The 23,390-nt window shown below is 48.6% G+C and overlaps 1 protein-coding gene across 4 annotated transcripts in view; it reads left to right on the top strand.

Annotated features, from left to right (window-relative positions):
- The window catches only part of LOC133118082 (vinculin-like), a 49,550-nt gene that overhangs the window by 1,424 nt on the left and 24,736 nt on the right, over positions 1-23,390 (top strand). For all 4 annotated transcript variants that reach the window (XM_061227781.1, XM_061227780.1, XM_061227779.1 and 1 more), the window contains exons 2-6: positions 16,741-16,811; positions 19,086-19,236; positions 21,280-21,388; positions 21,876-21,998; positions 23,083-23,243. In XM_061227781.1, coding sequence (XP_061083765.1) covers positions 16,741-16,811; positions 19,086-19,236; positions 21,280-21,388; positions 21,876-21,998; positions 23,083-23,243 — 615 coding nt within the window. The remainder of the gene's footprint in view (positions 1-16,740; positions 16,812-19,085; positions 19,237-21,279; positions 21,389-21,875; positions 21,999-23,082; positions 23,244-23,390) is intronic.

Below are 23,390 nucleotides of genomic sequence, written 5' to 3'. Positions count from 1 at the left end.
TTAAAACCACATCATGTTTTCTTCCCTCATAAATGTTCACTCTTAAGAAAATACCGATTTCCCTTCTGTCTGTATCTCAATACATTCATTTTTGCATTCTTTTTTTTTGGGAAAAAGTTGTGAAACCTCCCTCTCAGCTCACAGTTAATTGAAAACATCGAGTTCTTATTGAAATTCTGTGCCTCTCACAATCTCAGGCTTCAGGCTGCTGCCACCAAAAGCTTGCATTGCATTCTGGGAAATGTGATGTGTTTTTGGCTTCAGATTTCCGGCGCATTGAAATCAACTGTTCTGGAATTACAGAGGGAGTCTTTCCCCTCCTTTCCCCTGCAGTTATTAGAGAAACTGAGCTGAGCATCTTGACTTCAGAGAAGAAGTCTCTGTTGGCGTTTGGCATTTGCATTTCATCCCTGCAACAGTCCTGGTGGAAAACTGTCAGATTGAGAACTGTGGAAATGCCTCTCCCCCTCCCCCCCAAGGAGTGAGTCCGAGGCAGGGAGGGACCGCTGCAGTAAATGGTAAATGGTTGGCATTTATATAGAGCCTTTATCCAAAGCGCGGTACAATTGATGCTTCTCATTCACCCATTCATACACACATTCACACACCAACGGCGATTGGCTGCCATGCAAGGCGCCGACCAGCTCGTCAGGAGCATTTGGGGGTTAGGTGTCTTGCTCAGGGACACTTCGACACAGCCCGGGCGGGGGATCGAACCGGCAACCCTCCGACTGCCAGATGACTGCTCTTACTGCCTGAGCCAATGAGACGACTGCTCTTACTGCCTGAGCCAATGAGACGACTGCTCTTACTGCCTGAGCCGATGACGCCCCGGTACTCTCCTGTTATGGCCGACCGGTCTGGTTCAGAAAAGCACTTTTTAAAATCTGCAGATTTTTATACTGCAGAGCCGTACGTGTGTGCAGGGCACCACAGTGTTGGAACAGTGGCTTCACTGTCCCAGAATCAGATTTATTAGTAAGCAGACTGACAGAGTGGCACGTGAGTCTTCGTCATGTGACGGAAAGTAGAATCAGTGGTATACTATTGGTGTAAAAGGCATGCAGTCTGATGGTTCAGTTGATATAGCATGCTGCAATGCAAAGGTTCTGGCCAATGTATGCAGCCTCCAGTGCTGTGGCTGAGGTACATGTCTGGGGGCTCAATCCCTGGTGAAGCCATGATAAAATCCGCACAGCTGTTGGGCCCTTGAGCGAGGCCCTTAACCCTGCATCGCTCCAGGGGAGGATTGTCTCCTGCTTAGTCTAATCAACTGTACGTCGCTCTGGATAAGAGCGTCTGCCAAATGCCAGTAATGTAATGTAATGTAATTTAATGCCTCTCCTGCACTCACAGAAATACAGCGGAGGTATATTTTTCCTCTTCAAGGATTACATTTCCCAAATGTACCCTGAAAGTACAGTAATGTGTACAAATGAGCATGTTTTTCAAGCCGAAACGGAACAAATACATTCTATTGGCTCGGGACTACAATAGTTTGTACCTATAGGGCGCCACCCCAGTGACAAGCATTTGTACCTTTTTAGGCAGTTTTCATATCTTTATTTCTGATAGTGTAGCCTGCCAATGTTTTGTCTGGGATGTCACTCTTGCGAGTGGTCGATTCTCTACGAGAAGTTGCTCGATGCTGTGGGAAATCAGTACTGAGTGCTGGAAGGTGCTGATGTTGTTATTGGCTGGGTGTGTTTGTGAGGGGGGGGTTGCCTACTTTAATTACCCATGAAAGCTGCCAGCTCAGGGCTCGGCCACCAAGCAAATTAAACTCTTATGCTGGGCTGTCACTTTGTGAACTGATCCATTTTTTGAAAAGCGGCCATTTTGAAAAAGTCACTTGGTGGATTGTGAAAAGTCTCAAGAAATGTCCCCTGTCACTTTCCGAGGGGAAACAAAGTATCTGGGTGGTCTGAAAAGTTGCTAGACCTTGCGATGCCGGTGCGAGGTTGGCAACGCTGAGCATGAGGGGCCTATTTCTGGGGCGTCCTGTTTGGTCGTGAGCGGGAGGCCCCGGGGCAGTTGTTGGGGTTAAATTTGGATCAGTGGACTGAGGAATGCTGCGCTTGAAGCCGACATCGCCATCTTTGTAGGATCAGTGTGCTGCCAGGCGCAGCCTGTGGCCTGCTCGTATGGAACGATACAGATACTTTTTTTTATTTTTAAGAGCTTTGCTGTCAGAAAAAAATGGTTCCAAAAGGAACCCTGTGATTGCGTAGAATAAACATATCTAGGCCAAGGGTTCTTGTTCTGGGAGCTTCACATTTCTTGCTATTCTAGAGGGTTCCATAAAGAACTAATAAGGGTTCCTCTATGGAGACGAGCACTCTGAGAGTGTACCTCAGTTGTTGTGATACTCGTGCATTGCAGAAGGTGAAGGGAACCCCCCCCACCCACACTAATCTCAGTTTGGATCAGGATTAGTTGTCAGTTCCTAGATTGCTTTGGCTCCCTTTGACTTCCTTTTTGGAGATCTTTTCCTGCTCCTGCCCAAGCCTGTTTCAGCATGTGAGCGATTGATGTTATTTCATACATGTTTCAGAGTGTAAGCGATGTTATTTCGTGGTCAGTCTTTGTATGTTTTTCCACGGCCACTGTAAGACTTACTGCTTGGCAAGAAGCCGCATGTTGTTCTAACATGGGAAGATGGCAAACTGTCCCAAATAAACGGCTTGCTGTCTCAGGGGTAGTATTGAATGCTGAGTAATAATGTCATATCCCCGTGTTGGCCGGCAGATAAAGAGGTAAGATAAGAAGAGGAAATGTAATTATCAGCCTTTTTCTTTCTTTTTTTGGGCCCATTTTCACAAAAATACCCCAAAATATTTTTGTTAAAAGCACCTGCTCCATCTTGTTTCCCGTAATTGCATTCGATTACTTCCATTTAGAAGGCTATCTTATCTATAAATACGTTCTGTTCTTTTTTTTTAGCATATTTACACAAAAATATCCCACCAAAACATTTCTGTTAAAAGCACCTGATCCATCTTGTTTCAAGCACTTTAGAGTAGCATAACTCCAGGATTAGAGACCTAAAATACTTATTCTTATTAAATAAGAAAAATCTAATTGAAAGTAATAAGTGACATATTACAATAAGTGTGATTATACCTCTTCATTGTCCGACTCTGGGATGTTTGTGGTCCTAGCTCAGTCACTGTTGGCATTCCGGTGGATTCATTATTTGTTAAAACGTCTCCGCTGGGAAAAGAATTTAGTGACCGCTTTATTTGAGTCTAAAAAGGGGGAAGTGGAAAACAATCGTCGTTTAGAAAATTAATCGCCCTATTTTCCAGGTATGAGAGAGAGCAGTAGTTACCGTAGATAGACCGCGTTCCTTCCAACAGCGTGTGCTGTTTCTGCAGAGAAATCTTTTCAAACAGACACATTATTCTCAGGCGTTTTCCCGGTTTTTTCGGTTAATTATAACTGCGCTCATAACGCGGCCGTCTGGCACGGAAGCTGCAGGAGGCTTTTTCAGCGATTCACACCGAAGTGTCCCCAGAGAAATACTCTGTTGGACAAACATTTTCTCACGGCGCTGATCGTAAATAAGGCTAATTCCTCGGGAGGCCTGTTGCTGCCGCACGTGTTGTGAGGGCGGTAACTGCATTATTCAGTTAGAAGGTTCAATTAGTACAATTATGCTTTTATGGTAAAATACAGCTGGCCTGTCCTCCAATCAGAATGCAGAAGTTTAAGTCTTTTTTTTTTACTGCTGTAAAAAATGCACTGATGTAGCCGTGTGCCGAGTGCCTAAGGTACATGACTGGGACCCGCAAGGTTGGTGGTTCAATCCCCGGTGTAACCACAATAAGATCCGCACGGCGTTTGGGCCCTTGAGCAAGGCCCTTAACCCCACATTGCTCCAGGGGGGATTGTCCCCTGCTTAGTCTAATCGACTGTAAGTCCCTTTGTTTAAATTTGAAAGCAGTGGCTTAACGGGGTGAGCAGCCCTTTCCGCTCTCTGACCTCAGACACTCAGAGCTCTGAGGGAAGTTTCATTGGCTCAGTTGAGGCGATTCAGGTGGTCAGGTGGTTCAGTGCCTGACCTGGACAGAAGCGACAGTGCAGTGGTTGTGGCTTCACAAGAGCAAGGCTGAGTTTCAAGGCTGCTTCAACTACGTACAGTGGGTAGTTAACGGGCCTTATCTGTGCGTTAAGTTTAAATTTTAATTTGTAGTTGCTGCGTCCATGGTGATAATCCATGTGCAGCTTGGTGTGCAAAGTGCGTTTAACCCTTTATGGTGTGAGGTCACAAATACACGATTAGAATGTTCTTAGCTGAACACTCTAATGCTGAATGCTGATGTCACAATCACTGCTGATGACTGAAAGCAGTGAACTTAGAAGGAAAATTTTGAAGGAAAAAAAAAACATTGCAAAAAAAACCTGCTCTTCAAAGGGCTAACCTGTCCAGGTGTATCTTAAGACAGACACTTTTTCAGCATTGGTCATACCTGCATTATAAAGGCTTTCCTGTTGTAAAATCCAGCAATGTCAGCTTGACCAGTTTGAGAGCTGAACTGGTCATAAGCTGGTCGACCTGCTACTCCTGATAGCTGGTCTTAGTCTGTGCTGCAGCTTTGTGTTTGACCAGCTACCAGCAAACAAAATGTTTTCAAAAGCTGGTCAAGCTGGGAGCTGGTCTGAACTGGTCAACCTGCTGAACAATCCTGAGCTGGGAGCTGGACTGAACTGGTCAACCAGCTACCAGCTGTTTCAAAACCGAGCTTGAGCAGTTTCTTTCAGCAGGGTTGGCATATAACTCTGCAATAACCTCTCATCTGTTGCATTATCCTGCTCTTCCAGTCAGATGTATTAACAACAATAATAATATTAATAATAGCATTAATGCATATCTGTTGGAAATCTCGTGCATTTATCATCCACTCAAATTAATCATGAACATCTCAGTCTATACCAGTCAGCTGCTGGTCTACAGGGTCTTATAGAGATCAAGGTGAATATCTCAGTCTATGCCAGTCAGCCGCTGGTCAACATGGTCTTATAGAGCAGTGATTCTTAAACTTTTTGTCTGGCGACCCCACAAAAAAGATTCCAAACCCATGTTAACAGCTGTCAATCAAGCAAAAACGAATAAGGCAATGTAAGAAATGGCCTAGGCTACAACAATTTATTAAAACGAACAAGAACCGGAACAAACATAGCAATCACGATTAAACAAATGCACAAATCATCTCATCCAGTCCAGATCTAAAACGGGAGCCAAGAGTCACAACACCAGAGCAGCTAATCTGGAGGCGGAGAGAGACAGAAACACGGCTATAACGATCTCACTTTATTTATTTTTGTTTCTTCCTCTGGTTCATTTTCTTTAATAACATACATTGGCTATGTTAATGAGAAGGATGGGCCTGCTTCCGCGAACATAGCAAGTTAATTCTTGGATTGGTGCTGCACACGGCGACACGAAGATTTTCCTCCACGGTGCTGAGCCGACATCTGTATTTATTTTTTATATAGGCCAGAGACGGAAATGTCTTCTCGCACAGATAGGTCGATCCAAAAGGCGCGAGAATGTCCATGGCAGCCCTGGACAATCCGGGGTATTCCTGCGCAATTGACAGCCAGAATTCATCCAGTGTTTTTGAGGCAAACAACGTCTGTAACGTGCGGTCGCTGGACAGCTCAATCAGCGCATCCTCGAGCTCAGATGGCAGGTCGTTTGAAGAGCAGCCGGTGAATGGTTGTCGTATCCAGTCATAATGCTCTACATTTTCCTTGAGAAAATATTGATGGAATTTGTCGAGTAGACTTCGGAGATGAATGGTAATTGAGGCTTTCAAGGAATTGGCATTCATGTCGTTCTCCTCCAAAAAGTCATGCAGCTCCGAAAACATTTCAAAATCCGCACGGGCTGCCCAACGCTGCTACGTTTTTGTGAAAGCGTTCACTTTGTTCGAGAGGGTCAGGATGTTAGTGTTGAGGCCTTGTATTGACAGGTTGAGTGTTTAATTTGTCAAATATGCATGGCAGGTAAGCAAGACGTGATATCCATTTGGAGTCAGTGAGATGGTGCGCAAGAGGGGAGTGCGCGTCTGAGAGGAAGGTGCGCTCCTCGCTTCGCAACTCAAACAGGCGTGTAAGAACCTTGCCCCGTGAAAGCCACCTTACTTCTGAATGGAAAAGAAGGGATTCGTGTGTAGACGCCATTTCCTGACAGAGAAGGGCAATCTGTGGGCGCTGTAGCCTGGAATTTAGTGGGCGCGATTTTACGAAATTCACTATTTTGATTGCTGTTTGGAGAACATCGTTAAGATCGGGCTCACGTGTCTTGGATGCCAGAGCCTCCCTGTGGATAATGCAGTGAGTGAACTTGACGTGTGGTGCAACGCTAAGGACCTTTGCTTTCAGTCCTTTATTTTTCCCCAGCATAGCTCCGGCACCGTCAGTGCATATGCTTATGCAGTTATCCCAATACAGCCCTGCCTCCTCCACCCAACCATTAAGAGTTAAAAATGTCACCTCCGGTACACCTTCCTTCCATCGGAGAGCAGAACAGCATGTCCTCATGAAGTTTCCCGTCATAACTGTAGCGAATAAATACCATTAAGTGCGCGACATTAATCAAGTCAGTAGACTCGTCTAACTGCAAAGAAAACCGGCAGTTTGTTACTCTCTCGATTAGCTGGCATTTCTTGTCATTAGCGATCTCGTTAATGCGCTCGGACGGGGGGAGGGGGATTTGTTTGAGCGCACTTGCAATCTTTTCACCATGCATTGCGGTGGTCATCGCAATTGCTGCAGGAAGGACGAGGCTTTCAGCAATTGTGTGTGGCTTTTGTGCTTTTGCTACAAGGTGGGCCACTTCGTATGACGCTGCCAAGGCTTTGGTGGGCAGAGTAGCTTGCCCAGGCGCTACAGTCTTTTGCCCATGCAGCGCAGAAAGAATGTCACAGGTTTCTGAGCATCATCGGGATGTCGGCTTTCGAGATGTCGTTTCATTTTTGACATGTTTTAAACTCTCATTTGCCAGAACATCGCCGCAAATTACACATTGTGGGTGGTCGAGCTCATTTTTAACTTGGCATCTGAATCCATATTTCAGAAATTCTTTCTGATAGTGGCGACGCGTCGTTGGTGTTTCTTTTTTATTCTCACCGGCCTGTAGACTTGTCCCATCTGAGGATCGCGGAAGAGTAGACGCACTGGTAGATGGCACTTCTGAGCTTTTATCAGATTTTTTTAGCAGCTACCTGTCCATTTTCCATGCAAGTTATCGTGGCTAGTAACGCAAGAAACGTGGCTAGTAGGCTATGTCGTTTTGTTTTGTTTTATTTAAAAAAACCGGGAAGAAGTTGAGTTTGAGTTTGCGTAGTGGGAGCAGATAGTTACATTGTTTCTATCGGAGGGCCAGTAGCCCATACTAAACCAGAGCCATTGAAAGACGGATAACTTTTTCCTCTCTCTCTTCTCTGAACAGCGTGTAGGAATTAGGAAAAAGGCAGATTTACATTTTATTTTTCGTTGTTTCACCTGGCGTAATAACAGGCTAATTTCCGACTGAAGAAACAAATCATTTGGCGACCCCACGAAAGTTTTTGGCGACCCCATTTGGGGGGTCGCGACCCCTAGTTTAAGAATCACTGTTCTAGAGATCCAGGCCTGTGGATCTCCAGGACCGGGGAGGGACACGCACAATGCGTTTAAGGCTGCCTCAATACCGCAATAGTCCTGCAGTAGCTGTATTTAGAAGTCACATGTTCAGCCAGCCGTCGGGAGCCGATAGGTTGGTGCAAAATAATTGTGCTTTTTAGTCCTCGAGTCCCCTGCAAGCTGTGAGGTATTCTGGCAGGGTCCGTTTGTTGGAGATTTTGGAAGGCCTACTTATTTCTTTTTTTAGAGATAAATATCTGTTTTTAAATTAGATAAATTAGATAAATATAGGCCTGTATTGTTGACGTGTTTTTTTTTTGTAATAGGTTGTATTGGTGCGAGATGTGGAAAATACAGCACGTAGTATCACAGCAGGTGAAGGAAATTATATTCATATAAATGTGAGCAATTCACAGGAGATGCGTTCATCACTGAAGGCATATGCATAGGTAAGGGCACCTCTTTCTGAAGTCATATTTCACCCGCATCCTTTCGCTGCGTTCCAGGTGAACTCAGACCTGACTGGCAGGGGCCCTCAGGAAATAGTGCTGTGATTGTGTGATTGTGGTTGTGCTGTGATTGTGATTGTGCAGGGATGGGATGTGGCCCTGGCAGTGTGGAAGGGTCATGATGTCTGCTCATGGGGCCCAAAATCAAAGACGCCATCCCTGGCTGTATGTAGGAGAGATCGGGGTCTGTTGTGACACGGGGTCCACTGTTACCCTGCTGTAATCACACTGCACACCCCCCTACACGTCCTCTTTCACCTCGGATTTCAACGGACCAGTTTCTGTCAATTTCGTGCTCGGAAAACCGCGTAACAATCGACCCTGTGTCACGACAGACCCCATTCTCCCCTATTTGTATCGATTGGTACTCATTGGCATTGATTGCTCAGTTGATTGCTGGACTGTTGGTCCAGGTAATTACATTGAAACGGGTTGTGATTACTCATTTAAAGGGGTATTTTCAGTTACCCATTTCCTGATCCAGTACATTAATATTCATGCTGTAATCAATGTTTGTAAAAACTTCTTTTTCTTTTTTTTTTAAACAAGCAGAATTTTTTTTTTTTTACTGTACTCTGTGAACAAAATTTGTCAGTCTTGTTGTTTCGGTTAGCATGGAGTACTTGCAAACATTGCAAAGTTGGAGTAAGTTTGATCTGCTTATCATTTTGTGTGATGACTCACAGCTAAAGAAAACTGTGTCTGTTCTTGCAGGCTTTTAGAATATTCTACATGTCCAAGAGGTTTTTAATTCTGTTTTTAATTTAGTCAAGCTTATTATGAGCAAGGACACATGCTGTGTGCTGTGTATGTTGGTATGGGGGTATATATGTGTGTGTGTTTGTGTGTGTGTGTGTGTATGTGGTGGTGGTATGGGGGTATATGCGTGTGTTGGTATGGGGGTATATGTGTGCTGTGTGTGTGTGTGTGTGTGTGTGTGTTGGTATGGGGGTATGTGTTTGTGTGTGTTTGTGTGTGTGTGTGTGTGGTGGTGGTATGGGGGTATATGTGTGTGTTGGTATGGGGGTATATGTGTGTGTGTGTGTTGGTATGGGGGTATGTGTGTGTTTGTGTGTGTGGTGGTGGTATGGGGGTGTATGTGTGTGTTGGTATGGGGGTATATGTGTACTGTGTGTGTGTGTGTGGTGGTGGTATGGGTGTGTGTGTGTGTGTGTGTGTGTGTGCGTGTGAGGGAAACGGCCCTCTCCTGGCTCACTGTGTGTAACACACACCACAGGCTCTTAAATGGCACCGGGCGTCACACTCAGGTAACACAACCCAGGGAAACGGTCCATTTCACACCGAGGAGCGCTTATATCTGCCTCACACATGTCACCCGTCAAGCTTTCTCTGTGGTGTGAGGTCTCTTCCTTTTCAGCGTTTAATGGACCGGTGGGTTTCATTTGGGTCAGAATTATGTTCATTCCACTCTCACCAGGTATATACGTTTACGCTACAGGTGTGACAGCTGGCCAAGGCCAACAATAATAACCATGTTACATCTTTTAAAAGAGAAGTGGTGTCGTTAGCAGTACCAGTGCCACAATCAATGAATTTCTAAAACCCAAACCTACCTGTTGGGGGCAGAAATTGTGACTTTTTTTGTGCTGGGAGTCGAGTTGTCTGTGGAGTTACGTCTGCTGTAATGTCAGTATTTAAGTGTGGGAGGAATAAGTTTTAGATGTAGAAGTGGGGATTAGAGCCTGTAGCCTCGTGGTTACGCTGCTTGACTGCGGCCCAGAAGGTTGGTGGTTCTAATCCCGGTCGGTGTAGCTACAATAAGATCCGCACTGCCGTTGGGCCCTTGAGCAAGGCCCTTAACCCTGCATTGCTCCAGGGCGGATTGTCCCCTGCTTAGTCTAATCAACTGTAAGTCGCTTTGGATAAAAGCGTCAGCTAACATACTGCAGTGGAGTAATGGTCAGTGGAGCTGAAGAGCGGTCAGTAGGGGACTGGGGCCTCTGTACAGTGGGGTTGGGCGGCCTGGGTGTGCTCGGGTACCTTCTCTGTGATGGCTGTTTGCAGAAGTTTTGGAGCTCATCCATTCTCATGAGCGCCTGAGGGTCTCACCCCCCCCCCATCTTCCCCTCGCTGCCTTTTTATGGAGGTGAGAGAAACCCAATGGTCAGCCAGCTCTGGGCTTGGATTGCAAGAGGGTCTGCCCGTCTGTCTGTCTGTCTGTGTGGCTGCCCGTCTGTCTCTCTGCCCGTCTGTCTGCCCATCTGTCTGCCCAGCTCTGAAGCCTGTAGGCTGTAGGCTCTTGTGACATCATCCCACACAAAGCCATCTGATTGGCTGTGGAGGAGTGCCAGGAGGCGGTACTTTACTGATGCGAATGCGTCTCTTCTTCCTTCCAAGTGACCCGGCCCGTTTACAAACCAGCGGCTCCATCAGAAATGTGCCACGGAAAAAGACTAACATAAGCAGCACAGACATTTCTTTAAAGGTTTACAGGTTGGATAATAAAACCTGAAACTAAACATTAAACTACATTTAACAGCGAAGCACGGCTCGCTTCATCTTTAAGGACAGGATGTGGGGAAACTGTCTTCCTTAAGTTAGCAGTGCCACTTACACCGTTAAGAGAAAATTGCTGTATTGTACTCATTGAATTCAGTCCTAAACATCAGCCTTTCCCTGCGCCCTGTGCTAATTCACTCCATTCAACGCAAAAGACAGACCATCGAGTTGCTTTCTTTGTGTGGACTGCTTTATTGTTCCATTTGTCCCCGGGATTACATAACCTTAGACCTCCTCACACTGCACTGTAGTTAGTTGGCCCCTGGTTAAAGCCTGATTTATAATTCGTCGCACAACCCTTGCGACCAAAGTGACGTATTTTCAGCAGAAAAGGTCTCAGTACAACCCCTTTTCTCAGTGTCGGGCACTTCTTATGTTGCGGACGACGTCATGCTTTTCTTTGCGCGGTGTGGATTAGACAGTCTCATTGTCATTGTCATGGCAACGCCGGCGTCGTGAACGTAAACATCACCGGTTTGGCGTCTCGTCACTATCGAGACAACGGCACTCTCCTTGTCGGCTTTTTGCCAAAGTATAAACGCAAAACGTTGTGTCGCTTGACCCTCGTTGCAAAGGTTGCGCCCCTAGAGTGTAAATCAGGCCTGAAGATAACCCAGGGCTAACTCATCCTGTGTTCACACACGCGTGTGTTAACCCGGGGCGAAGCGTTCACACTGGCTATTTTGGCTTCAGGGTGCTTCAGGGTATTTCCGGGGCAAACCCCGAACAGTTGGTGCTAGCCCAGGGCTAAGGCTGGTGCTAGCCCACTTTAGAAAGTGCAAGTGTGAATACGCACTTATTTGCTTGCTGTCAGCAAGATCTGCGCTTGGCCATCAGTCTCCTGCTAATTTGCGACGCCTGGTGAAATGGCGCTTCAGAGTGGGATTCAGGCCTCCCTATCGGCACCGCATGTTCTCCGGGTCCAAACGGGCCTGCCTGGGAATCTCTCACAGGTCCGGAAGGGAATGGTGGGGCACAACTCCGGGAAGCAGGAATAAGAGCTGGAGGGAAACTGTCACATGACGCTGCGTTGAGTGGAAGACAGGAAATGACATCAGTAACAGTGAAATGTTTCCAGGTTAATTTCACTCTGTCCAGTAGGGATAGAATGTACTGTATCAGGGATGAGAGTCACTGTTAATTTGTGTGCAGACACTGAACGTGTGACTGTGTTTGACCTTCCACCCTCAGGACTGTGGTCTCTGCAGGCGAAACCGGCATGCCTGTTTTTGTGGGGTTTTTTTGGCAGGTCGTCCGAAAAAAGGAGACTTTAATCATCAAAGCATCAGGTGACTGGTTCTGGATTCCGTTCTCAAGGCCGTTGACTTTGATGAACATCGAGGCTGATTAGAAGGCCTTCATTATTAATGTGCGAGTCAGCTAATAGTGCTCTTCATTAATTATGCATCACAGCAGTTCATCAATACAGCCACTTGCACGCCGGTAGCTGTTCCAAGCATTCCTGCGTTTCGAGGCGGATAATGGCCTTTTTCCTCCTCTTGCCCGGAACCCAGCAGCCTTCATGACGGGAATGCGTTTCCTTAGAAGACCCCCTTTTCCCCGTTATTTGTATTTGAAGGGATCCCTCAGAAATGGCGCCAGTCGGAGTCGATGCTAGCTCGCCCCGGGTTTTAGAAGCAGCACTTCACGGCTGCGTGGCCCACGGAGCTGCAGGTGAAGGCCAGGCCTCCTCGGGGAGTGGAGACGCTGTTCTGACTGTCGACGCGTCTCCGTGACGGATGTAACCGGATGCCTCTCTTGTCATCGCCTCTGTTCCGGAAACATCCTGGGCTTTCACTTACCCAGGCGAGCGAGCGCCGTCCTCAACACGGACCGACCGCGGGAGGAGAGAAGACCGGCCATTTTTAACCCCCCGGGAGGGGTTAGGGTCATTGGAATGTCTGTCAGTGTTCTAGAACCCCACCCCTGCTTTCGTCGGTCACTAGCGGCGATTATGACATCAGCGTCAGAATGTTCAGCTACGAGCATTCTAATCTCATCTTTGATCTCGCACCTTGAAGGGTTAACATTTTGTTTTACACCAAGGTTAGAATTATTGTATGTAATGTACGTGTCAAATCAATGTAATTTTTAGCAGTCCATCTTAAATAATGAAAACAGAAAATGAGGCTAAATACTCTGGCTGCTGTAGACTCTCTCTCTCTCTCTCTCTCTCTCTCTCACACACACACTCACACACACACACACACACACACACACACACACACACACACACACACAGCAGCCCAACAAAGCTCGGTCTGTCCTACAGACCCCGGCCACTTCATCCCCCTCTGCGGGGCGGCTGGGCTGGAGAAGAGCCCTCTTTCTGTGGGCAGGGAGGGGATTCCCCTGGGCCAGCTGGCCTGTGTGTGGTGTGGTTTGTGTGTGTGGTGTGGTTGTGTGGTATGTTGTAACAGGCTGTGTGTGGTTTGTGTGTGTGGTGTGGTTGTGTGGTATGTTGTAACAGGCTGTGTGAGGTTTGTATGTGTGGTGTGGTTGTGTGGTATGTTGTAACAGGCTGTGTGAGGTTTGTGTGTGTGGTGTGGTTGTGTGGTATGTTGTAACAGGCTGTGTGAGGATTGTGTGTGTGGTGTGGCTGTGTGGCTGAGAGCGGGGTGTGTTTCCCTGTGTGTGTGGTTTGTTTGTGTGGTGTCATACTGTCCTATTGGGTCCTCTTCACACTTGTTCCTGTGTTCGATCTGCACTTCGTTGTACGTCACTCTGGATAAGAGAGAGTCGGATTGACCCCCCCGCTGGGGGCCAAGCTTGGGCGGTTGTGTGTCACCCTGTGGGGCTCCCTGGCACCGTTAGCACTGGACTGCTGTGAATTTGATATCAGACTGTGGGGTGCCATCCACACACTAAATCTGTGCCTTTACATGATTAACCCACCCAGCAGCTGAGTCAAAACAAGTTTTAGACCGAAGCAATGTAAACATGGCCCACAGTGTGTTTTTCATGTGATACAGAACGTGACGCAGCATGTGACCTTCATACTGTGGACTGTTGAGTTTCATTGGCTGATTTGGCCACTCTGTTCCCATTAGATGTGTTGAAAAGGCGGTGACAGTGTTGTTCTGGCTCTTGTAAACATGGGGGGGGGGGGGGGGGGGGTGTCCTCCGGGACTGGTGATCGGCGTTGCCGTGGCAGCTCCGTGCCGACCCTGCCGGCCAATGGGGATGCGGGGAGGCTGGGCTTCCACCCCGCCGGCCGACGCCCACCTCTAATAATACCTGTGGAATTCTGGGAACGGGCGTCTCATCCGAACCTCTCTGGCACAGTCCGGAAGTCAGGGGGGGGGTGGGAGGTCGGGGCCGGGGTTGGGGGGGATGGGGGTCGGGGGGGGTTTGGCGGTATGGGGTGTCCCCCTCAGATTACAGCGCTGTTAAAATAAGCGGGTGGGACGTCGTAGCACCCTGGAGACCGCGCAGAGGGGCATGTTTGCTCAACGCGGCTATTGGTTTCACTTGGAGCACTTTAAAGAGAGGAGGCTCAGCTTGCTGTAAATAGCAGTGTTTTTACTGTCTTTGACGGCCCCCTTTAGCCCAGTTAAAGACACGCGGAGCGGCTGGCTAATTTGTTATTGGCTATTAGCGGTTTAGCCGACAATCAATATCCAGCTCGAGTCTTGCATGGGAGACAAAACTCTGGTTTTCTGTGGGCCAAAAAAGGCCACGGCTGTAAGTACTTTAAAAACACCGAGCAGGGAACATTTTCAGTTGGGTGCGCATTAAAAATTTTCATGAGATGCTGTCATACTGGAACCCCTGGGTCCCTAAAGCTGATGGCACATCTCCCTGTGGGGGTTGGCACTGAGATGGACCTGATTCAGAACCACATCCGAACACAAAAACAGTGTCTTACCAGCCTGAGTCGCCTAGAAACTCACAGTTTACAGGTAGGAAGTCAGCTGACGAATCCGGTTCCACGCACATGGGCTCCAGCGTGTTAGGACAGTGAAAGGTGCCTTTTAAGGACGTGGAGCGGTTCTTCGCCCGCGGCAATCGGGTCGGCCAGGTGGGTCCCTGCTTCCCTGTCCCCCCCTTTTCCGGTGTCGTTAAGGGCGGGAATGTCGGATTGGCCCCTGGAGGAATTTCGGCCGCGGTTTTCCTGGGAACCAGGGCGGCTCCTGATTTAGCTCCGTGGAACAGCGCCTGCGGATAATTTACGGTCGCCCAGCGGTCGCGGGGAAGGGGACAGCACGGCTGAGAGGTGCAGCAGGTGTGGACTTCCTCTCTGTGGGGAGAAACCAGCCGCACCTGTGCTGGACTCATAGCGCTAGGACAGGGCGTCTCAGGTGTGTCTGTACTCTCCATAGCGTCTCAGGTGTGTCTGTACTCTCCATAGCGTCTCAGGTGTGTCTGTACTCTCCATAGTGGAGTCTCAGGTGTGTCTGTACTCTCCATAGTGGAGTCTCAGGTGTGTCTGTACTCTCCATAGCGTCTCAGGTGTGTCTGTACTCTCCATAGTGGAGTCTAAGGTGTGTCTGTACTCTCCATAGCGTCTCAGGTGTGTCTGTACTCTCCATAGCATCTCAGGTGTGTCTGTACTCTCCATAGTGTCTCAGGTGTGTCTGTACTCTCCATAGTGGAGTCTCAGGTGTGTCTGTACTCTCCATAGCGTCTCAGGTGTGTCTGTACTCTCCATAGTGGAGTCTAAGGTGTGTCTGTACTCTCCATAGCGTCTCAGGTGTGTCTGTACTCTCCATAGTGTCTCAGGTGTGTCTGTACTCTCCATAGTGGAGTCTAAGGTGTGTCTGTACTCTCCATAGTGGAGTCTAAGGTGTGTCTCTGCTCTGCATAGTGTCTCAGGTGTGTCTCGACTCTCCATAGCAGTATGTAAAGGATGATTTATGCCCTTAACCCCTGCGCAGTCTAATCAACTGTATGTTGCTTTTCATAAAAGTGTCAGATAAAAAACAATTTTGTGTATTATTATTATGACCTTCTGGGGGCCTTGGTTCTGTGTGTTCTCCGCAGGTTCTGTGTGTTCTCCGCAGGCTCTGTGTGTTCTCCGCAGGTTCTGTGTGTTCTCTGCAGGTTCTGTGTGTTCTCTGCAGGTTCTGTGTGTTCTCCGCAGGCTCTGTGTGTTCTCCGCAGGTTCTGTGTGTTCTCTGCAGGTTCTGTGTGTTCTCTGCAGGTTCTGTGTGTTCTCCGCAGGCTCTGTGTGTTCTCTGCAGGTTCTGTGATGTCTGTAAACAGACGCAGTTGTCTCCTGCCGGCCTCTGGAGGTCCCGCGGCCCTTGATAACTCATTAACCGCCATCGTCAGACGCAGATTGGGGAAATCGACGTTGCTGCCCTGCTGTAATTGCCTCTGTCTGAGAGAGGTCTGTGGGCAGGCAGGAGGGCCATGTGGTTCCAGAGATAACGAGCTTCCTCTGCCCCGCCCCCCAAATATTAATAATGCGGGGCGCGGCAGCGGTCGGGATCATGTCAAACCGCCGTCTCCCAGGGCAACGGCGTGCTGACAGGAGTTCATCCGCTAATTACCAGAGCTGGGACGTGTTTTTCCACACGACCGCCTCGAAAAGAACCGCAGAATAGCATCATGTATTTCATGTCTGCAAAACAAAACTAAAGAAACAAACATGTGCATGACTGTGCATGACGGTGTGGAAGAGCTGACTCAGGTAGCAGGTGGGTGATAAGTGGATATGGAATGTTCTAGCAATCACTTTCCCTGAGTGAGATTTCACACGTATGCGATCTCCTAATGTCCACTGTGTTATGTATAATCATGCTGTACAGTGATCTATGTCCTGTGAATTCATACACTGAGTGATAAAGTACACGTGTTGTACAGTGGGATACATGCGGAGTGGGTGTGGTGTGAAACTGTGCTGAATGTCAGTAGATTTGGTGCTTGAAGTGATGCATCCAGACGAGATGTGCCTTTATTGGTTACGACATTTCTCCCCCACCCTCACCATGTGAAACCTTTTAACTTCATTACCGGGCTGAGCAAGAACCGGCCCCCTCGGCTTTCATCCTTCTGGTCCCTCACTTGGTCGCACTCCCTCTCCTCGTTTTGGGGAAGGTTTGGTTTTAAATAAAGTTCTCTCTGTGTCCTGCAGGTGGGGAAAGAGACGGTTCAGACCACAGAAGACCAGGTCATGAAGAGAGACATGCCGTCGGCCTTCATTAAGTAAGTAGCCCGGAGCCTCGTGGCGAAGGCACATTCAAGCCCCGGTGTGGCCGCAATAAGATCCGCACAGCCGCTGGGCCCTCGAGCGAGGCCCTTAACCCTGCATTGCTCCAGGGGGGATTGGCCCCTGCTTAGACTAATCAACTGTAAGTCACTTTGGATAAAAGGACTGGCCCTGATGGTGTTTGTGTGGGAGATGAAATGCATTATTAATAAGTGCAGGTACTGTACGCCTGTCCTCCTGGCTCTGCAGTGGAAACTGTATCACTGACGGGACCTAGCGGTTACCGGGTAGAAGTGAGCTATCGAAAATGTGTGTGTGTGTGTGTCTATGCACTTATGTGTGTATGTATATGTACATACTAGTGTGTGTATTCTGTATGTGTGTGTGTGTGTGCGTGCATGTGTGTGTGGTAAGACTACAGGAACCTTAGCAGTGACTGTTATTGTGTTCTGACGGGAGAGAGGGAGAGGGAGAGGGAGAGGGAGAGAGGCGGTGGAACTGTAATAGATTATTCCAGCAGATATCACTAATAGCACACAGACTGGATTGTCTGGCAGTCTCCCCTTGTATGCAGATCACTGCAGATTCAACTGCATTCAGAGAATGTTATTGGCAGCACGATTTCACATGTTCTGCAATGACTCTTTATTGCATGGTCCAGAAAATAACGCGTCAGAGAGGTGTATAAGATTTTTCTGCAGAACACATGAAACGGTATGTGCTCGTTTGGTGGATGAGAAAAGTTTTGTTGCGTGGGCGTTGAGGGGGCGAATGGAGGATATGTCTACTATGAGAGGCTTTTTAAGTTGAAGAGTCAGATTTCTTGACTGAATATGATCTTAACTGAACATTATAACGCTGATGTAACTGCTGGAGGCTGAATGCATTGCAGTTCTAGAACAGTGACTCAGAATGTTACCGATCCCAGCGAATGCTAACAGCCCTGTTCCACAATCCAGGCCAAACTGACACGACATTACAAAGTTCACAGGCCTGCCAAATACCATCCAGGCCGGAGATACTCAAATCCAACCCTCAAGTGCAAACCCAGCCCTGGTTTTCTTTTCTCCCGGGTAATTAACTGAACAATTAGTGCTACTGATTGGCCAGACTGTCTTCACACCTGACTCCCAGGTGAAGGGAGGGTGGAACAGCAGCAGTTCTCAGCCCTCGAGGACCGTGATTTGAGTACCAGGGAACGAGGCATTCTGATTCAGCAGAACCATATTAAACAGGACAGGGATGGATAGATATTAAAGAAAGGTACAGGCTGTGCTGATCTTACATGCACACAAAAGAGAGAGAGAGGGGGAGAGAGAGGGGGAGAGAGAGGAAGAGAGGGAGAAGGAGAGAGAAGGAGAGAGAGGGAGAGAGGGAGAAGGAGAGAGAAGGAGGGAGAGGGAGAGGGAGAGAGAGGGAGAGAGTCCTACTGGGTGCTACATTTGACTCCATAACTGCGTCCCACTTCTCCGTCATCAATCACCCCTCCCCGTGGCTGAGGGGGGGGGGGGGGGGGGATCCCTGCTATTTATACCCCAGTAAGACCCCCTGGAGTACCCCCCCCCCCCGCAGGCCGGGACTCGGGGGGGCTGATGGGGTGTGGGCCGGGGGGATGCAGTAGACACCCTCGTACACATCTCATACAGACATCGCTCATTGCAGAAGGCACTCTTGACTGGAAACGTCAGTCTTTTCCCCCCTGCTGCATTAAACGGTGTGTTCCGCTCCGAGCCTCTCGTGCTCCAGGGTTCTGTATTTCGGGTCGGTCCCCGTGAAGCGGTCCGGATAAGGAGTCCTTATTCCCACTCCGTACGTGCTTGAATGATCCTTCGTTGGCCATACCGCTGATGCACTAGCAATGACTAAAGAGCATAGAAATGATCCTATGAACTTTTCTTGAAGGTTGTTAAACAGTGAAGGGGTTGGCTTTTTGAACATAACTGTTTTTCATGCAAGGCCAAGACTGACCCATCTCATTTTTGTATGTTATTAATGACAGGCCTTGAGCTTTGAAATGTATTAACCCATGGGAAATTTTTCACCAAAATTCAAAACTACATTTTTCATTAATCTAATTCCGTGTTTTGGTTTGTAGCATGATTTAGAAAATTCTCAGGGATCTGTATGGGCGCTTAACCAGCATCTCAGCAGTTAGGGGGGTGTTTATGAACAGGGCCCTGGTAAGTGTGTGATTGACAGGCTGTTCTGGTTGTAGAGCGAATTAGAGATGTGGAATCCTCACAGGCCCCTCCCCCTCTCCCCTCCCATAGGGTGGAGAACGCCTGTGCCAAGCTGGTGCAGGCGGCCCAGATGCTGAAGGCCGACCCCTACTCCGTCCCCGCCCGCGATTACCTCATCGACGGGTCCCGCGGCATCCTGTCGGGAACCTCCGACCTGCTGCTGACGTTCGACGAGGCCGAGGTAGGGCGTGGCAGGGCGTGGCGGGGCGTGGCAGGGCGGGGCGGGGCGGGGCTGGGCGGGGTGGGGCAGGGCGGGGCGGGGCGGGGCTGGGCGGGGTGGGGCAGGGCGGGGCGGGGCGGGGCTGGGTGGGGTGGGGCGGGGCTGGGTGGGGCAGGGCGGGGCGGGGCTGGGCGGGGCGGGGCGGGGCGGGGCTGGGTGGGGCAGGGCGGGGCGGGGCGTGGCAGGGCGTGGCGGGGCGGGGCGTGGCAGGGCGGGGCTGGGCGGGGCGGGGCGGGGCTGGGTGGGGTGGGGCAGGCCATCGGTAACGGTCATAAAAGTACTGGGGCCTGTATCACAAAGCAGGATTACTGAGTTAGTGGATAACTGCACTGAGTAAAACTCACAAAGCAGGATTACTGAGTTATTGGATAACTGCACTGAGTAAAACCCACAAAGCAGGATTACTGAGTCAGCTGGATAACTGCACTGAGTAAAACCCACAAAGCAGGATTACTGAGTTAGCTGGATAACTGCACTGAGTAAAACCCACAAAGCAGGATTACTGAGTCAGCTGGATAACTGCACTGAGTAAAACCCACAAAGCAGGATTACTGAGTCAGCTGGATAACTGCAATGAGTAAAACCCACAAAGCAGGATTACTGAGTCAGCTGGATAACTGCAATGAGTAAAACCCACAAAGCAGGATTACTGAGTTAGCTGGATAACTGCATTGAGTAAAACTCACAAAGCAGTATTACTGAGTTATTGGATAACTGCACTGAGTAAAACCCACAAAGCAGGATTACTGAGTCAGCTGGATAACTGCACTGAGTAAAACCCACAAAGCAGGATTACTGAGTTAGCTGGATAACTGCACTGAGTAAAACCCACAAAGCAGGATTACTGAGTTAGCTGGATAACTGCACTGAGTAAAACCCACAAAGCAGGATTACTGAGTCAGCTGGATAACTGCAATGAGTAAAACCCACAAAGCAGGATTACTGAGTCAGCTGGATAACTGCAATGAGTAAAACCCACAAAGCAGGATTACTGAGTTAGCTGGCACTGCACTTTGTGGAACAGGCCCCTGTCTGAGGGTGGGGGGGGGGAGATGATTAATTGATTTAATTAAGTGAATGAAATGGCACATCACAGTAACCCCGTGATCGCAGTGGAGTCTTGTGTTTCCCAAACTTTCATCCCTCTGGCCTGGCAAAGGGGTATCAAGCTCTTCATCCGGTCACAAGACGCCCCAGTCACAAGACTGTAGACATACGCACAGACACACACACACATATGCGCACACACACACACACACATACACATACACATACACACACACACACACACATACACATACACATACACACACACACACACAGACACACACGCTCACACACATGTGCACACGCACACACACACACATACGCGTACACGTATGCACACACACAGACACACACACGCACATGCGCACACACAAATACACACACACACACACAAGTATGCACACAGACTTGCACATGCGCACACACAAATATGCACACACACATACACATATAAGCACACGTATACACACACACCCACAGATATATGCATACACACACACACACGTATGCACGCACACATACACATATGCGCACACATATGCACACAAACTTGCATGTGCACACACGCGCACACACACATACGTGCACACGCATACACACTTGGACACACACACATACGCGCACACGTATGCATACACACACTTGCGCACACACACACACACACACACACACACTGTGATTCAATGGGCTTTCTGTCTTGCATTTGCCTCCTCTCAGAATCATGAAAAGGTCAGTGGTACTGATTTACAGCTGATGTCCCCTTCAAACATACTGCATTTACATCACACTGGTGTGAGCAAAGCAAACAGAATTCTAAATACTATCAATCAGCTTTATCCTTTTTCAAATGTGCAGAAAGTTTCAGGGGATTGAGAGTAGCATTTCTAAAGTGAATAATTGAACTGGCTAATCGGTTCTGATGTGGAAGTGTGTTGCGTTTTCTCTGGCGATGCACAGGTCCGTAAGATCATCCGGGTGTGCAAAGGAATCATGGAGTACCTGACCGTGGCGGAGGTGGTGGAGACGATGGAGGACTTAATCACATACACCAAGAACCTGGGGCCAGGTGCGCTTCACCCCGGTCCTGCTCGTCTTAGAACTGTGGTTCGCGAACCTCTCCTCAGGTACCCCCCCGCTGGATCTGGGTAGCTGATGTGTTCCTCCTCAAACACACCTGATGCATCCAGTCAAGCCCTCGATTAGCTGCATCAGGTGTGTTTGGGACACAACAGCTACCTGGGTCTGGCTGGGGGTACCCGAGATGAGGTTTGGGAACCCCCGGTGGACTTCGATTGATTTCCAGCTCGGTCGATGGAAGAGAGAAGGACGGATAAAATGAGCGATTGGAATGAGCCCTTTGTCTTGTCCCTGCATAACAGATGCATGAAAATGTCGTTGTCTGCGTTCTAGCCCCACACCGATAATCTCTCTCTGTGACTTCAGCCCATTAACATTCCCAGTTCCAGGTGTGCGAACCCTTCCGCCACTGTCTGAGCTCCTCTCATCGCGTGTCCGTGGCGTGGCCTCTTCCTCTCCCTCTTCCTCTTCCTCAGGAATGACGAAGATGGCGAAGATGATTGACGAGCGGCAGCAGGAGCTGACGCACCAGGAGCACCGCGTGATGCTGGTCAACTCCATGAACACGGTGAAGGAGCTGCTGCCCGTGCTCATCTCCGGTAACCACGGCGCCCCCGGCTCCACGGCGACCAGCAGGGATGCGGTTGATATGGCAACCGCGATAATCACAGTTATTAAGTTACTGGCTCCAGCCAGATCATCAAAATGTTTTCCTGTGGTGGCTTGAACCATTATAAAGTGGCAGATATATGAATGTGTATATTAAATGTGGAATATGGAAATGGCATAGTTGTGGCATGAATCAAAGAATGCCGGTCTGCAATGTGAGATGAAGCGACAGTGAAAGGAAGACGTTGATATAAAAGTTGCTTGCTGATTTTTTTTCAGGCTTTCCACAGACTTTTAAAATCCTTTAAAAAGGCTTGAAAATGTTTTCATCACGAAAGAGCCATTGGAAAATGTCCCAGTGTCCATGGAAATTGAACAGAAAAGTGCTCACGGGGAGGAAAGGCGTCCGGGTGTATAGCTCATTAGCGTTGTTGTGTCTCACTCCCAAGTCTGCAGTATCAGCGCCTGCCTAATGCTCACGGACTGAACAGCTCATTGGTTTGTACATTATTTCCACAACCAAGATTAATTGGTCACCAGAGAGTGAAGTGAATTTTTGTCAACAACACATTTTTGACAGTGAAATCCCACAAAAATAATGTCTACCATGTGCATAGTATATAGCATCGGAAAATAGGTTTGTTTGGTTTGTCACTTTTTAGTTCTTTATATAACTCTCTACTATTTTCTTTTCTTTTTAAATGCACAAAGGATTTATTTATTTTAAGAAAAGGTCCACTATCCTTTTGTATGTTTCACTTAATTCAAGCTGTGGGCAGGCAGAGAGGGTTATTACATTACATTACATTAATGCCATTTGGCAGACGCTCTTATCCAGAACGACGTACAGTTGATTAGACTAAGCAGGAGACAATCCTCCCCTGGAGCAATGCAGGGTTAAGGGCCTTGCTCAAGGGCCCAACGGCTGTGGGGATCTTATTGTGGCTACACCAGGATTCTAACCACCGACCTTGTGGGTCCCAGTCATGCACGGTATCTACTAGACAACAGGCCGCCCCATACCCTCTCTGATTCTCTCTCTTTTCTCTCTCTTCTCTCTTTCATTCCTCCCAGCGGTGAAAATATTTGTGACGACCAAGAGCACGAAGAGCCAGGGCGTGGAGGAGTCGCTGAAGAACCGGAACTTCACCTTCCACAAGATGAGCGCGGAGATCAGCGAGATCATCCGGGTCCTGCAGCTCACCTCCTGGGACGAGGACGCCTGGGCCAACAAAGTGCGTCTGTCCGTCTGTCTGTCTGTCTCACTCCCTCCCTCTGTCTGTCCCTCTCACTCCCTCCCTCTGTCTGTCTGTCTGTCTGTCCGTCTGTCAGTCCGTCTGTCTGTCCGTCTGTCCCACTCCCTCCCTCCCTCCCTCTGTCTG

The sequence above is a fragment of the Conger conger genome, chromosome 18 (genome assembly GCF_963514075.1).
Source record: "Conger conger chromosome 18, fConCon1.1, whole genome shotgun sequence".
NCBI classification, from domain to species: Eukaryota; Metazoa; Chordata; class Actinopteri; order Anguilliformes; family Congridae; genus Conger; species Conger conger.
This window is presented reverse-complemented; position numbering and strand designations above follow the sequence as displayed.